This window comes from Lytechinus variegatus, chromosome 5 (genome assembly GCF_018143015.1).
Source record: "Lytechinus variegatus isolate NC3 chromosome 5, Lvar_3.0, whole genome shotgun sequence".
Taxonomy (NCBI): domain Eukaryota; kingdom Metazoa; phylum Echinodermata; class Echinoidea; order Temnopleuroida; family Toxopneustidae; genus Lytechinus; species Lytechinus variegatus.
In genome coordinates, this window is record NC_054744.1 from 27,941,980 (window position 1) to 27,959,280 (window position 17,301).

Here is a 17,301-nt window from a genome sequence, read left to right on the forward strand (position 1 = left end):
AAAGAAAAGAAAACATACTTAAAAGAGGGGGGGGGGAACAATTAACTAAAAGCTTGTGTGAATAACCAGGTTTTATTTTTGCTTAATTTTTTTCATTGTTTTAATTATTGATTTTTTTTATTATTATTAATATTATTTTCTCTTTTTTTTGGGGGGGGGGGGTGGGGCTTAAATAATCGAAAAAGCTTAAGTTTATAATGACCATTGAATTGTGATTTTGTGTATGAGCACCCTCCCCCCCCCCCCTTCAAAATCATTCTATGGCCCCTGTATTTAAAAGTGTGCATGACTGTTTTCTTTTGAATGATTTTTGTTCTGATCATTGAAACTTTGTCATGAGCCTAATGACTGTTTGATATCCTTTCACTTGAGGAAAGTACTTTAATATCGTTGCTGGTATTTACTGGTAATATTGAACTTGATTTCACAAGCTACATGTATTTGACATATAGTGTACATTTGCATGTACTTGTAGAAATATATACACTAGTATTTTTGTTGCAATATTGCTTGAGCAATTTACAAACAAACAAAGCAGTATAATATGAAAGGAATTAGGCCCAATTCCTACCAAGAACCCATGTTTACCTCACCTTGGGTTGATCGCAGAACAATTTGGATCAATTTCTTATTTAACACTTTGTTGTACATTACATGTACGCTGGCCATTGCTGGGATTCAAACCCACGGCCCTGAGATTCAAAGCCCAGGGATTTATCCATTGGGCCACAGTGCTCCACACAATCCACATACAACTAACCATTCTTTTTTTTTACAGAGTTGGAAAGCTCGAGAAAGAATTGAATGCAGCAAACAAGCGTGTATCTGCACTCGAGGCCCAGATCGCTGATAAAGATGGTAGGATCCGCTCTCTCTCCAATGACAAGCGTTCTCTCGAAGAGGAACTCAATGAGCTCAAGAAGGACCTTGGTAACAAGGAGAAACAGCTCAAAGTGGCCAAGAAACAAGTGAGAATCACTCTTATTCTGTGACCATTTGAAAAAGCTTTGATAATGATGGAAAGAACAGTTCAATTGGGCACTTTTTTACGTAGACCTGTACAAAGCGTTTTAACAGACAAAAACAGCAAATCTGGAACTGATATGTGAAAAATAAACTTTCATTAAAACTATAAATGATACCAATACCATTATGTAACTTCACTTTTTTATTCTGTAGAATATTAAATTCAAAGTGTATAAAGATAAAGAATATAAAACAACGAAAAGGAATGTGGAAGCGAAAGAACCGTGTTTAAAATCCAATATTATAATCCGGTAATTACAAGCCCTTTTTGTATTTTTTGAATCTGTACATTTAAAATACTACAATCCATCCTCAATTCATATTAATTTGTTGACTCTCCTATTACATAGTTGCATAGAAACAGATAAGATATCTGTTGTAGTGATATAGGAGGAGGATGTGCAGTAACTTTTTTCCCCTTACTGGGGGGGGGGGATTACTCAAACACTCTGTTCTGACATTTGGACCATGGACATACTACCTAATTGCGATGTTTTCAATTTTAGCGAGGATGAAACCTTAGAATCAATGACACACTTATCAAGGGACCTGGGGAAAATATAGCATCATTCAATTATAATTCATGAAAAGAAGGCTTAGTGCCCTACATGTAGCTGAACCAAAATGGGATCAAGGGACGCCACAACAAAAGGTGGTAAAAAACCACAGGTAACGCATGATTTAACAAAAGGAAGTCAGAATTAAAGGGCCCCAGAACTCCTTTACAAACCTCTTTTGTCAGATCTTATAAAATTGAATCCCTAGCAAGACAAGATGCAGCAGGAATTAGGAAACCTGTTCCAGTGACAATACAGTACATTAAATGCAGATCAGCGTTTGTGAAAAATTTGTAGCATAAAAATGTAAATAGTTTCTTGAGCATTGTTTATTGTTGCTACATGTAGTTCTATTGATAAAGTATAAGACTGGTGTTAGCTTGTCTATTTTAAGATTCATAAATGAGATGAACCACTTCACTGTCAATACAGAAAGTGTTTAAGATTTTAATAGCAAGGAGATTACAACATCTTTGAAATGTATTTCCTTGAAAGACATTTTTAATAAGTGTCTGGTAGGTTTGTTCTTGGAAGATAGAAAGGACTATTTAATTATCACAATATCAAGTGTATTTTTGACTTTATAATAAACTTTAATACATATATGTACACTGTATATACTACTACATAGTGATTTTTTTTTATTTGTACACAAATGTTTTCAGTCGATGAGTGCATGTACATGTATGCAAGTCTGTCTTCACAGTCTTTTTCCTCATTCTATATCTATGGATGACAAAGTAATTGATTATCTTCACACATTAATAATCTTCATTGATTACCAATTGATTGTTTAAAGGTCAGTATCCAGTCAGAGTAAATAATTTCTGATTATTAACGAGATGCAGAGACTTAAAGTTCCTGACCTACAGAGGGCACTATGCTCTTTTCTAAAATACTTAAGATTGGGTGCTGCATTAAGGGAGGAAAGTGTGCAAGAAAAATCTTGATGTATGATGACAATTGTCTCACTTTTTTTTTCATGAATTGTAAAAAGATGATTTTTATGATGGCGGGAGTTTCTCATAGTAATGATAATGTATACATGTATCTACCAAGCCCCCCCCCCCTTCCCATTTTGTAACGGCTACATGTAGGCTCTCAGTGTTCGATGCTCAGAACTCTTAATGAAAAATTCCTTCCTGGCTACCGAATGGTACCCTGTTTATACCTTACCTGGGTTGAGTGCAGCAAAAATGCAATGGATGCCATTCTGAATTCATAGACACAATTGCCCAAAATTTATTATTGATGTAAACAACTATTGTTATGTGCTTTTTCATCTTACATGTATGTTTGTTTCCAGGTTGAGGAGGAGACCCTTCTTCGAGTGGACCTGGAGAACAGGATCCAGAGCCTGAAGGAAGAGCTCGCCTTCAAGGAGCAGCTCTACAAGGAGGTTAGTACAGGATATCAAAAGATCCTTCCTATCGATCATAGTTTATCACATCTAATACTTTATCTAGATTATTCAATAGAAAATGCCTTAAAATTCTCATTTAAAGTGATTGATAAAATCCACAATTTTGGATTGTCATCAAAATATCAAACCCAAGATACATGTAGTATAGTAAGCGGCAGGATATTTGTCAGTGTGAAAATAAAGTTTTCCAAAAGAAAGTATCAGTACATGTATTGCTCTGTATGAGAACTTTGGTGGAGGTAATTGCAGTTTATAGAAAACAAATTATGAGAACTGTGAATATGAGACAAGAAGAATTCCAATTGTTTGTATACACTGTAGGAATATGAGACTTATGGAAAACTGGTTGAAGTATATATCTGATTTTTTTCAACGATTATCCATTATTTGAGGCCTGATTAAGTTCTTGAAATTTACAGGTCCTTATGTGACCACAGGGAGGGTATTTAAGAATTACCTGCACAAGGAACCACAGTGAGACGGTCCTCCTACCAAGTGTGGTTTAATCTGCAAATGCGAGAACAAGACTTGTTGTGTATGAAAATGTTATTGATGTCCAGAGTCTGCTTATTTATCATATCATCATCATATCTTGGTACTTTGGAAAGCAAGGTGATTCCAGCAGGGGACAGGCTGCATGATGCCTGTCACCCTTCCTACAATACTTGCAAGATCAAACCAAGTGGTTTATTGAGAACCTTGGTATCCATTCAGTGGTGCCAAGTGGTACAAACCTCTCACAAAGAAATTCAAATGTTTTTTTTTGTGTTTTTGTGGGGTTTTTTGCATTCTAGTGATTATTAATACTATTTATTTATTTTTTCATTTCCAGGTACACATTATACTCATAAGTCATAACAATAGTCAATTTCAGTACATGTGCATTAAAAATAATCAAACAATATCCACCATACAATATCAAAGGGAAAACAAAACACACACTGTACACAGGAAAGAACACCAGCTAATGCATGGGGCGGTATTCTGAAAATCGTGTTAACTTTCGTGTTAAATATTGTGTTATCTCTCTGATTTAACACACCCCTATTAAACATACCCCAAATCCTTATTCTGAAAACCTTGTTATCTGCGTGTTATCTCATTTCGTGTTATCTTCCAGTAGCACGTAAAAACTGATACGCGTTCAGTAAAAGAGGCTGGCAAGGATTTTGATGCGCTTACTTAGGCGCGCATAGTAGATACGCCTGTGATGTCATAATTGATAGTCTTGTGATCTCTTCGTCTGTGCGATCGTACACAAGTTGGAGGGATTTGAAGAAAATTTCCATGAAAAATTCTTTTTGCCGTTCCGTTTTATAAAAAAATTAATGCACATTTTAAGATTCGTGATGTTAGTGACGATGCGAGCAACTCTCGGGCATTCACAATATTATGCAAAAGCACTCGGCGCAAGCGCCTCTTGCTTTCGCATAATTGTAAATACCCTCGAGTGTGCTGCATCGTCATAACACACTCATAAATGTGCATTAATTGTATATTAGTCGATGGAAAATAAAGCTGGAAAAATGAAAGAAAATTACAGTAAATTCTGCCAGACGATAGCTATATGCTTGTTACAAGTTGTAATGTTCCTTTTAACTTTTGTTTCTGCTAGAAAAAAGTGCAGCCATCGATCGTCATAACTTAACCTCTCCTAAATAATGCAGTGTTAATTGTTCGTGTTATCTTTGAACCAAATTTTAGCTAACACCATTTTCAGAATACCAAATTTCGTGTTATCTTCCTCGCTAACACCGCGTTTGGGGGTTCGCGCTGCGCACTGCTAATTTCATGACTATGTGCGGTGTTGCCACTTGGGCCACATGTTTTTCATGCTTACACGATTTTCAGAATACCAATAACACCATTTTTGTGCTAACATGGTTTTCAGAATGCTGCCCCTGGAGATTATCAAAAGAAATCAAGTTTCTGTTAAAAAAGACTCATTTAGCTGGTGCTATTAAAGAACACTAACATTAAAATACAGTTCAACAAATAACAAATAAAAATGATATTGTGACAAAATTACATGGAAAAATTGATTTATTTTTTCTTTGAAATGTCATTGTCTACTCTTAACAGTTTAAGGGTTCATTTTCGGTATGGTGAGGTTTTATTTAATGGATGTAAAGGACAACTGGCTAAACACTTTCTTTTGTTTGAAGGATGTCAAAGCCATCCATGGGCATTTTACCTTCAATAAAAATTATATTCTTACTTCTTACTGGTATCTTGTTGTTTATACAATTTATACTGCAAGGTCCAGGCACATGTTGTTTACAGTATGGTACTAAATTTTTATTTGATACAGTATTCCATTCTGTATTCTGTGCTATAATTTTCTTTGAATTTGGGGCTTCGTGAGACGTTTGTAAGCTTCTCAATGTGCAATTTTGAAATAGATTTGCAAGTGTCAAATATATGTAGTTCTGCACTTATCATTATATCCAAGGAATAATTGCCAGATAGATATCCAAGAGCAATCTCTTTTCTCAATTCATCAGCAGCTTTGTTCAAGGAGAAATCATTTTGATAGAGATACTTTTCATAAATTTGTCCACCTCACAGCACTCGTCCTAGATAATCATTCTCTGATTATCTGTTGTTTCCATGTTTTTGTGTAATGTTTTGATATTATTTTCAATGATTAAAAAAAAAACTTGAAAGACTTTGATGATAAATCTAATCAATAAACCATCTCTTTCTCTTTTTTTTTATGGTCATCACCAGGAATTGAAGGAGACACGCACCAGGCGTCAGGTGGACATGTCTAGCATCGAGGGTCAGAGCATCGAGGAGCTCAACAACTCCCTCTTTGAGAGCCTCCAGGAGCTCAGGGAGCAGACCTCTGAGCAGACCACCCTTCTCCGCCAGGAGACAGAGTCCCTCTACTTCAGCAAGGTAAAGATTGGTACTCTTCAGGTGAAAAAAAAAATCACATGGCAGCTTGGGGTGAATAAGCCCCTGAAATGCCCTACAAAGCTCGGAAAACCTGAAGAGCCCCTGAAATTTCCAGAGTATAAACTAATACCATGTGTAGTAAAATTGGGCTGTTGAGCTCATGAAGTAGCTCTGGAAAAAAAAAAAGGTTTTTTTTACTCTTCTTCCATCAGTTTAATACTTTGGTATAATACTGCCGCTGGTACATGTATAAAAGAGTTTATAAAATCCCACTCCTCTCAACTTTAGATGCTGGGGTAAAGGACTCATTTTGTGTACCTTTAAACTCAAGAAGCAGGTCCTTTAAAATGTTATTTCAAGAGATTAAAATTAAATAAGTTGTTTTTTCCTTATTTTTTCATGGGGGCCCCCCTAATCATCCCTCAAGGGCATATGCCACTCCCCCAATGGCCCACAGTCTGGCTTGATTGTTACCCTCATCAGTAAATAAGTTTGAAAAAAAAACATTACTATAGATGGTGGGATGATGATTTGATCTAGTTTTGCCAGATAGCGCCATGTATGGAAGCCCTCGAAAGGGACTAAATATTTTGTAGTCTTCTTACAAAAGAGAATACATTTTCAGAAGAGCTGGAATCAATTGTACTCTCTCAGAGTATTTTTAGTTCTGAAAATAAAGCTAGACCTTCTTTCAGACTTCAACCAGCGTGCTTTGGTCGTCACTAAGGCTGGATGATATTTGATCTGGCATTTGCCTATTACTCTGACTCCAATTCTAGGTTTTGACAGGTCATGTGGTCTACTGTGGTGATCTACTTTTATTTTATAAAACCCTGTTTTGTAAAAGGAAATCTGGGTTTCCCTACTCCCATTTCATTCCAGAAAATAAGTGTTGTGTCTATTTCAAGGATTGTTTGTTACATTTTTTCATAGACTTTTTTTAAGGAATTAGGAAGGGGAATGAATATATTTTGATGGGATGAGTGAACATGTCCCATTCATTTTTATTTGCGTCTGCAATTATTTTGCCACAGATATATTTATTACTCCTTGTCATTGCTTTGCAGACTAGAGAAATCAGAGTCTATTTGGTGGTTACATAATGTATTTGTTGATTCTTCAAGCCCTGGATAATCTGTTGATCAAACTTTACTACAACCCTTGGATAAACAAAACAAAATATCAAAGAAGATGCATGCTATGGGGGCAACTTGTTCAAAGTATTTTCATTTCATACATTCGGCCACACTGGTCAGACAAGACACTGAGTGGTTGAGGTCTACCAAAACATCTCGGTCCTGTACTTGAATAGAGAGTGCCCAAACACAATAGTTCATTCATAAAACCACCTTTATAGCCCATGTTTGCATATTGTGCTGGCCTGATAATGGGTGCACACAGACTAAGGTGGAGGTGTTCACCTAGTAGATTGTTATCTGGTTGGATCAATATTGAAGATGAGCTAAGAAGCTATTGTAAGTAGTACTATTAGTAGAATATATAATCCATAGCCCCACCGGACTGTGCTAGTGCAGTGGGTGTGTGCACGTGCATAGAATTTGGAGCTGTTTTAAGAAGAAGCCATGAGAGTTGTAACGTCTTGAAGACATGGGGACGAGTGCTAAGGTGAGGAATAAATGACAGAAAAATGTTTAGGACTGCATTTTAAAGCTGCATATACTGTACTTTTACTTTACTTTGCATTTGGTAGCAAGCATAGGGTAATGCGCCATCCAGTCAGTCTGGTGCTATCTCAACACACAGTGTGATTTTGCAGTCATGCTTGTACATGTACACAAATGTGCCCATAACACCCTTTGAGATTGAGAATAAGTTTGACTATGTGGTATAAATGTGATACATGTATGTACCACATGCAAATGGGAAGTTAAATGTGAGTTTTAAGTCATATGTCATACTGTTTTATTAGAAACAGGCATCTCAGGGTAATTCACCGTGGACAGTTAGCTTGTTCTTTGTGCCTAGTTTCAAAATATTCTGGAAAAAAAAGGAGTGGGACTGTTAGAAAGGAGAAAAGGAGGGGGATTTGTTGAACCATAGAATTAATGTACATTTCTCATATGATGATAATGATATATTTTGTTTTTATATGCATATCTGCATGTCAAATTGCTTCTCAGCTACATAATGAATAGTGATGACCCATAATGATGAAGTGGAAATAACAATGTTATCAATGAATTCATTTTTTTTTCCTGTGCAGTTGGCTGATCTGAAGGCTCTGGCAGAGCGTCACAGGAATGATGCCGTCAACTCTCAGGATGAGGTCCGCAAGCTCCGAAGCACTGTTGATGACCTCAACTCTGAGATTACCACCATCCGTGCCCAGGTAGGTCTCCTGGGGGTTTTTTTATTTTTTTTTATGAAACATTTTGTTGTCTGCATCTTTATTTTGGAGCATGTACCATAAACATGCAAGCATAGACATTATGCTTGACTCTACGGATGACTGGAATATGAATTGTTTGTGACTGTGTTTCAATTGATCATGAAATTACTACTCCTACTACCAGTTTGAGTGTCAACAGTCCTTGGAAGGGATTCTATCAGGGTAGATTTCTAATTGTTTTTGTTAAGATTTTTGTTAAGCTATTTGAACATCAACATAAAATGATTTTGCTAGATTAATGCTAATACATGTATTCTTCACAAAAGAATTTATTTGGATCAACTATTTTTTGTCTCAATTTAGAAAAAAAGCAAGATACTCATTCATGAGCAACATGCTACAACAGGGAAAATCATTCCAATACCAATCTTTCTTTCTCTCTTTGGAAGTGTCAGCTACAGATTATCCAGTTTAATAATGTTGCAGACTTGCAGTTGTCTTGATACTTATCCTGTAATTGAAAGCAATCCCTGCATTTTATCAGCACCTCTGTGGTATAAACAACCCTTTTCTGGCTTGCAACATTTCCTTCTGTTATTAAAAACAGGTTCTTCAAAAGATCAGTTCTGTCACAGCTGAATATAATATCCTCAGACTACGAGAGGTTTGTGAGCTGAAATAAAAATTCACAATGCCTTCAAATTCATTAAAGCCTCTCTTAAAAAAAAAAGGTGGCAGTATGCCTCCCGGTGGCAGGCCTCTTATGTGGAAACTCTGTTTTCACTCATGTTTTACCAATTTCAAAGCTCTTCATTTTTTCTCAAATACATGTATTTGTATACTACCTTGGAAGCTAATTATATCAGGCCCTATTCTGTCTTCAAGTTATCCTTTATGATATGCGCAAATGTAGTTTTGGAAATGTATATTCGCTTTCTTTTGCACATTCTAATTGTGGAGCATAAGACTCAGATTGTGTGGCAGTTTAGCTCTCTTTTACATATAGCAAGTGTTCTTGGCATTTATTACATGTTTCCTGCAATGGCTTTTACTTGGTTCTTGTTTTTACAAACACCTTGTTAAAAAAAAAAATCTTTCAGTTGTGTCATTGTAGTGATTTTTTTCATTGTGTACATTTTACATTTAACCTCTCTGTAATCTATATACAGTACACATGTACATGTAAGTTGTTCCCATCCTCATCTACACTGTAATAGTCTTTCTGTATACCAACTTCTAAGCACTGTAACTCTGCAGCAAAGTAAAGGAAAATGCACATTTAGCAGGTGGTTTTTAACATCAAGGTTTTTTTTTTTAAACCACGGCTTTAGTTTTAATGATCTACTTGAACAGTTCAGAAGTGATTGATTAGTATGCTTTGGGGCAAAAAATCCTGTCCAATATTGTATGGTTTGGAAATTTTTTCTCATTTAGAAACCTGTGAGTTTATAGAGAGTACAGTGTATATCTTTATCAGCAATATATTTGTTCCTATCTTTGTTTGAAAATGAATGCTGTGAAGAGAATGTGCCCAAATAAATAGGAGTTTGAACTTACCGGACAATAGTCGTAAGATTTCTTTTCATTTTATAGTTAAACAACGGCACATACATGTACTCTGCAACATTCTAAAACTTTGAAAGACTAAATAAATCTACAAAATCATTCAAAATACCCACCTGTTTTAAAACCTCTTGCAGAACGATGCCCTGATCGCCCGTATCAAGGACCTTGAGAAACAGCTCCGCCAGGAGCAGGATGATCACCTTGAAGCAATCACCCTGAGGGACAAGGAGCTTCAGCAGCTCCGTGATGCTGTCGCTGAGCAGCTCAGGGACTACGATGATCTACTGAACATTAAGCTCAGTCTCGACAACGAGATCGCTACCTATCGCAAGCTTCTGGAGGGAGAGGAAACCAGGTAAGGATGAATGCAATTGATATATTTTAAAAAGAATTTTAGCATCCTTTGACAAGGCATTCATCTACAATTACCGCTCTCTGCCCAGGTGTACTGAATGGGTTCCTGATCACAGAGTTTATGGGCAGTCTTTGAGATACAGGCCAGTATTCTGAAGTCAGGTTTAACTTAGACTACGCTACAGTCTAACACGGTACTAATATTATGGGGAGCCAAAAATTCAAAAAAATTGTTTTTATTGTATATTTTTTATGTTTACTATTTTATTTCCTTTTGCTTTCATAATGAAGAAAAATACTTCAGTTCTCATTCCCGGACATTTGTTAACAATTTGAGTGTCATAATGAATTAAAACCTTGGATGTTTACTATTGGGTTTTTTGTGCCCCGATTAGCTCTTCATAGTTAAACCACAACTTAAACCAGGGTTTAATTTAAACCCAAGTTCAGAATATGGGCCATAGGGTTTGTATTTCCTTGGTCTAAAGGGTATTGCTCTACTCAGATAGTCTAGTACCACTTGGGCTAAATCCAATTGGTATCATTTTGGTCCAATTGCCATTTGGTCTACACTCCACGTAGTCCAAAAAATACTAGTCTAATCATCATGTATTCTAATGGTTATAAATATAAACTAATTTCATCTAGGCCTACTAAGTATTTTGCAATTTGTCAAGTAACGGACTGGGTGGTTTTAGATTTACTTGAAATTACACTACAGGGAAAAAGAAACTTGGCATGATTTTGCGGGATGCGCATTTTCCCGTTAGGCACTTTTTGATCAAAACACGATGCAATCTCGAAGCAATCACGATGCAATCCCGTTATTTTTAGGCCACTTCAAAATGGATAACGGGATTTTCAACCCGCAAGATCGATATTTCAACACGCTATCAACCCGATAGAAAATCCTTAATTCCCGATAGACAGCGGGCCACTGCTAGCGCGCATCAAACGCGTCCCCCGATAGAAATCCATGTGCGCAGCTCTTGACCGAGTGACCCAGTTATAGTTATAGTTACGTCTTTGGCTTAAAGGACGAGTAGATTCTCTTTCCAATGTTTATTTACGGTGCTAGCTCCATGATTTATTTTCCAGTGTTTGTTACCAATGACTTCTTCCGTTTAAAGGACGATTAGATAATCCTTTTTTATCTTTCATTTTTATCTTTTCTGTAATTTTATAAAACTTTAATCAGGTACGTATTTCATTCAAACAACGAGTATTTTCATCATTTTCTGTTCATTACGTGTTTTTTTTTAATTTCATCATGTCTTTTATAAAAGATTCGCTTTCCATCATTTACTGTTCATTGTTGTTGTTTTTAATCAGTAATAATTCGTTCATTTAAAGGACGAGTAGATTTGCTAACCATCATTTTGTGTTCATCAATTCTGTTTTTTTTTATTTCATCATCACGCTTTCCGCCATTTCCTGTTCATAAATTCTGTATTTCTTATTTTATCAGTTAGTCGTTCATTTAAAGAACGAGTAGATTTGCTTACCATCGTTTTTCTGTTCATTCTTTTTTTCCCATTTAATCGGTCACGACTTTCATTCAAGGACGAGTATAATTCAGTTTTGAGTTTTATTATGGAGTTATGAAATAGAGATTGTAACAGAATTAATCGTAGTTATAGAAATTTGAATAAAAACACAACCTTGAGATACGAAATCCATATTAAGAATGGAACGGAGATGACTATATTTGCTAACCATCATTTTTTTGTTCATCAATTCTTTGTTGTTATTTTCATCACTTATGACTTTTAATCAAAGAAGATTTACTTTCCATAATTCCATTATTTTCTGTTCATTAATTTTTTTTATTATTTTATCAGTTACGTCTGCATACGTCGTTCATCTAAAGGACAAGTGAGATTCGTCTCCCATAATTTTCTGTTCGTCAGTTATGTGTATTTTTTTTAATTTCATCACTTACGTCTTTTATTCGAGGAAGATTTGCTTTCCATCATTTTCTGTTCAATGTTTTTTTTATCCGTAATACGTCGTTCATTTAAAGGACGAGAAGATTTGCTAACCATCATTTTCTGTTCATCAATTCTGTTTTTTTTATTTCATCACTTACGTCTTTTGTTAAAAGATTCGCTTTCCGCCATTTTCTGTTCATAAATTCTGTATTTCTTATTTTATCAGTTACGTCGTTCATTTAAAGAGCGAGTAGATTTGCTTGCCGTCATTTTTCTGTTCATTCTCTTTTTTTTTCATTTAATCGGTTACAACGTTCATTTAAAGGACAAGTATTATTCAGTTTTGAGTTTTATTTATGGAGTTATGAAAAAGAGATTTAGAATCAAGTTATTGTAACGGAATTAAACATATAGTTATAATTAAATAAAAAACAACCTTTGAGATACGAAATCCATATTAAGAATGGAACAGAGATGACTATCTTTGCTAACCATCATGTTTTTGTTAATCAATTCTGTGTTCACTTACGACTTTTAATCAAAGAAGATTCACTTTCCATAATTCCATTATTTTCTGTTCATTAATTCTGTATTTTTTTATTTTATCAGTTACGTCTGTAATACGTCGTTCATCTAAAGGACAAGTGAGATTCGTCTCCCATAATTTTCTGTTCGTCAATTATGTGGGTTTTTTATTTCATCACTTTTACGTCTTTTATTCGAGGAAGATTTGCTTTCCATCATTGTTTTTTTAATCCGTAATACGTCGTTCATTTACAGGACGAGAAGATTTGCTCACAATCATTTTCTGTTCATCAATTCTGTTTTTTTTTATTTCATCACTTACGTCTTTTGTTGAAAGATCCGCTTTCCGCCATTTTCTGTTCATAAATTCTGTATTTCTTATTTTATCAGTTACGTCGTTCATTTAAAGAGCGAGTAGATTTGCTTGCCATCATTTTTCTGTTCATGCTTTTTTTTTCATTTAATCGGTTACGACGTTCATTCAAAGGACGAGTATTATTCAGTTTTGAGTTTTTATCTATGGAGTTATGAATTAGAGATTTAGAATCAAGTTATTGTAACGGAATTAATCATATAGTTATAGAATAACTTAAATAAAAAACACAACCTTTGAGATACGAAATCTATTAAGAATTGAACAGAGATGACTATATTGGCTAACCATCATTTTTTGTTTATCAATTCTGCATGTGTTTATTTTCATCACTAACGACTTTTAATCAAAGAAGATTCACTCTCAATCATTTTTCTGTTCAATTCTGTATTTTTATTTTATCAGTTACATCATTCATTGCAAGAACAAATTTATTCCCTTTCCATCATTTTTTTTAGTCCCCAAAATTATGTTTTTTAATTGTTTCATCAATTACGTCTTATTCATAGAAACGCTTTCCATCATTTTTCTGTTCAACAATTCTGTATTTTTATTTTATCAGTTACATCGTTCATTCCAAGAACCAATAGATCCCCTTTCCATCATTTTTCTCTTCATCAATTGTTTTTTCATCAGTTACGTCAAAGAACGAATAGATTCGCTTTCCATCATTTTTCTGTTCATCAGCAACTCTTTTTTTATATTTAATCAGTTACTTTGTTTATCCGAAGGAGGGATGGATTCGCATTTTCTGTTCATCAATTCTATGTTTGTTTTTTTCAGCTACGCCTTTCATTCAAAGAACACGTAGATTTGCCTGACATCATTTCTGTTCATCAATTCTGTTTTTTTAATCACTTGTATCCATGGTTCATTCAAAGAACGAGTAGTTTTATTTTCCATCATTTTTCTATTCATCAAGACAGACATTGTACCTTAATTCTTAAGAGGATTTGAATAGTAAATGGAAATGTTCAAAACAAATTGTCAAAGCCTTCATTTTCTGAAAATAATAAATTGTTTAAAATAACGTGATAAGTAATTTTCCTATATTTCCAAATTTTCACAACATAATGAAGCACACTATCAGTAGATTTTATTTTCAAGAGACCAAACATTTTTATGGAAAGAGGGGTGCGATATTCCAAAGCTGGTGTCATATATCCCCTGTCATATCGTAAAAAAAATTGTAATAGGCCTATCTGTATTTTGGTGTATTTTTTCGGGGGTGGAAGTCTGATTGATTTTAAAAATATTTATGTATTTGATATGATGAGTGTTAAGTCATATCCATTGGCATTGCGGCATAGACCCCAACCGCCCTTCAAACCATTATCATATTTTGTGCGAATAAATCTTTCATCCACCCAACTAATGTATAGTGAGTGGAATATAATGTGTACAACTTGTTATAAAGTTTTTTATATTTTTCTAACAACTGCGGATCGAATGCTGAGAGAGAAGAATATTGGGATAATGGGAAATAAAATGCAGAATCGTGTGCAGGACACGGAGAAGATGACAAAAAGGACAACTCCATATTCCGTATCCGTCCGACCGGGACATTCATGAAATTTTCTGTCCCTGATTTCTTTTACTTTTGACAGTCTGTGCACTGCAAAAACTGCGGTGTTAATTCAACACCAGTCTGGAATCTGTATGACCACACTAGAGAGGTGTTAAAAAAACATCGGTTTGGTTTTGGACTAATTCCAAATATGCGTTTATACAACACCAATTATTATAAATAAATCATCGATTTAAATTAAAGCCGGTGTTGTTTCAACACTTCTTTCGTGTGGTCATATATTCCAGACTGTTGTTCAATAAACACCACAGTTTTTGCAGTGTGGTCAGTTTATGAAAATGAAGTAAAACTTGAGAAAAAAAGGGAATCGGACGTACAAAAAGGTTGATAATTTTTTGGAATTTTCCAAAAGGAAGGGAAATAAGAAAGGACCAGGTTCAGGACATGGCTAAGAAGTCGAAGAAAATAATTATAAGGAAAATAAAAAAAGGAATAAACTACAAAAGAGGAGGAAGAGAAGAGGAAGAAAATATTTCGCTCTGTGCAATCAAAATGAACGTCTCTTTTATTGCCGTAAACATGGTAAATGCGTTTGTTTCCGAACAATTTTGTTTTGGTGCCTTCTTCAAGATCTCAAGTCGTAACGAAACTCATTTGAAAAAAAAAATATTTTAGAAAAGGCAAGTAGAACTCGTATCTTTCAAATGTTAGGGATGATTTCACGTCGTATAACATATTTTTGTGATATTTTTACCTCACAACTCATTACGAATACGAACCTTCAACAATTCTTAGATTTTTATTTCTTATACCTCTTTACCATGCCGTGTGCTCCAAGATCCAATCGAATCTCATATTATTTCGAAAGCGAAGTATCCGATTTTACGTTATAAATCATATCGATATGATATGATTTATACTTCAATACATTTTACGAATCCATATGTTGAAAACCAACAATATTTCTAGATTATTCATACTTTTTATCAAGCCAGGGCGCTCCAATATCCAAGCGAAACTCGTATCTTTCAAAAGCTAATAATGATTTTTTAACTCGAAATTCTTTACGAATATGTTAAGAACCTTCAACAATTTTACATTATCATTTTCATATAATTTGATCTGGCTAAGGTGCTCCAATATCCAAGCGAAACTTGTAGCTTTCGAAAGCTAAGAAAAATTATTTTACGTCATAGATTACATGGATATGATTACTTTCTTCCTTAAAACTTTTTACGAATAATTATGTCAAGAACCTTCAACAAAATTAATAGATTATCAATCATTTTCATACGCTTTAATCAGACCAAGGAGTTCCAATATCCAACCGCAACTCGTATCTTTCAAATGCTGAGTATGATAATTTCATGTCATAAATCATAGCTGACATGATTACGTCATAACTCTTACGAATAAAGAACCATCAACAATTCCTAGATTATATTTTGTACCTTTTTATCAGGGTCTGTGCTCCAAGATCGAAGCGAAACTCATATATTTCGGAAGTAAATTTGAGTGATTTTACGTCATGAATCATATCGATATGATTATATTTTAACCTCAAAACTCTTTACGAATTTGTTAAGAACTTGAATTATTTTTAGATCATCATTAATTTCAAGTCGTAAATGGGTGATTTCGAGTTCGGTGTTGACCTTTTTGGTGTTGGTGTATGGTCAATTTGTACACGATTATGACGCCAAACATAAAATGAAGATGGTCCCGAAAAGTCAATCACTAGTTGTTGAGATGACAATAATGTGATCTGAATCAGTTATGCAAACTTGAATAAGTTTTAGAGTTAGGGGAAGCAATCAAAATTTCAACACCATCAGGGCCGACACCGGACTTGAAATATCTCAATCAGATGATTTCCATTTCATAACTCTTTACAAATATGTTAAGGAACTTCAACCATTTTATAGATTATCATTTTATACCCGTTTGTGTCACGCCGGGATGTCTCTATTATTCCGAAAATGCGTCTTTAATATTTCTTATCGGAGAACATAAATTCTGTTCAAAATGTAAATGGACATTATCTGAAATTGTGAGAGCCTCAAGACAATCTTAAAACATGTCCCGCCTTATAATCATGAATAAGAAGGGTTTCCTCTTTACAAAAAAAAAACACATTCGGATATTCAATGAATGATCTGTGAACGAAACATGCAATATTCATGTCAGAGTAAAAATGAATTAGCAATGAAAGTCGTCAGTACAGTTACATTTCCACTTCAATCCTTTTTGTTCAGTTTCGCGCAAGGGTGATCATTCCCTTTAAAATCATTTCCTGTTGTTGTCTCGCCTTTTAAAAGGTGCGCGCGCATGTCCTGAAACTAGCTTGCGCATACATCTATCGCGCAAAAACGCGCGTCAAACCAACGGGATATCGGTGGAAGCATGGAAATCACGTTAGAAGCGGGGATGAAAATCACGACCGCGCACGATAAAATCACGACCGAGCACGCTAGAATTTGCGTCTCACTTTTGAGTTTCCCGCTACAAATCCGTTCAAATCCCGTTAGACCATCCCGCACATTTGCTAGCGTGTTTCACGATCCCGAATGCCAAGTTTCTTTTTCCCTGTAGTGTAATGGGTTGATGAAATGGGTTAAGTCTAATTGGAAATCAGGCAAATGGTAAATGGTCTTATTAGCAATTAGACCACATAATTATAGATGAACTAGGATTGGACCGTGTGGGATGAGTGCATGATTGTATTTATGTTTGATGTCTTTTCTTTTCTTGCCTTGCCTACCCCCCC

The 17,301-nt window shown here is 34.9% G+C and overlaps 1 protein-coding gene across 1 annotated transcript in view; it reads left to right on the forward strand.

Moving 5' to 3' along the window:
* The window catches only part of LOC121415393 (lamin-B1-like), a 36,184-nt gene that overhangs the window by 12,021 nt on the left and 6,862 nt on the right, over positions 1 to 17,301 (forward strand). The window contains exons 2-6 of the mRNA XM_041608592.1: positions 779 to 968; positions 2,890 to 2,982; positions 5,737 to 5,907; positions 8,132 to 8,257; positions 9,958 to 10,178. Coding sequence (XP_041464526.1) covers positions 779 to 968; positions 2,890 to 2,982; positions 5,737 to 5,907; positions 8,132 to 8,257; positions 9,958 to 10,178 — 801 coding nt within the window. The remainder of the gene's footprint in view (positions 1 to 778; positions 969 to 2,889; positions 2,983 to 5,736; positions 5,908 to 8,131; positions 8,258 to 9,957; positions 10,179 to 17,301) is intronic.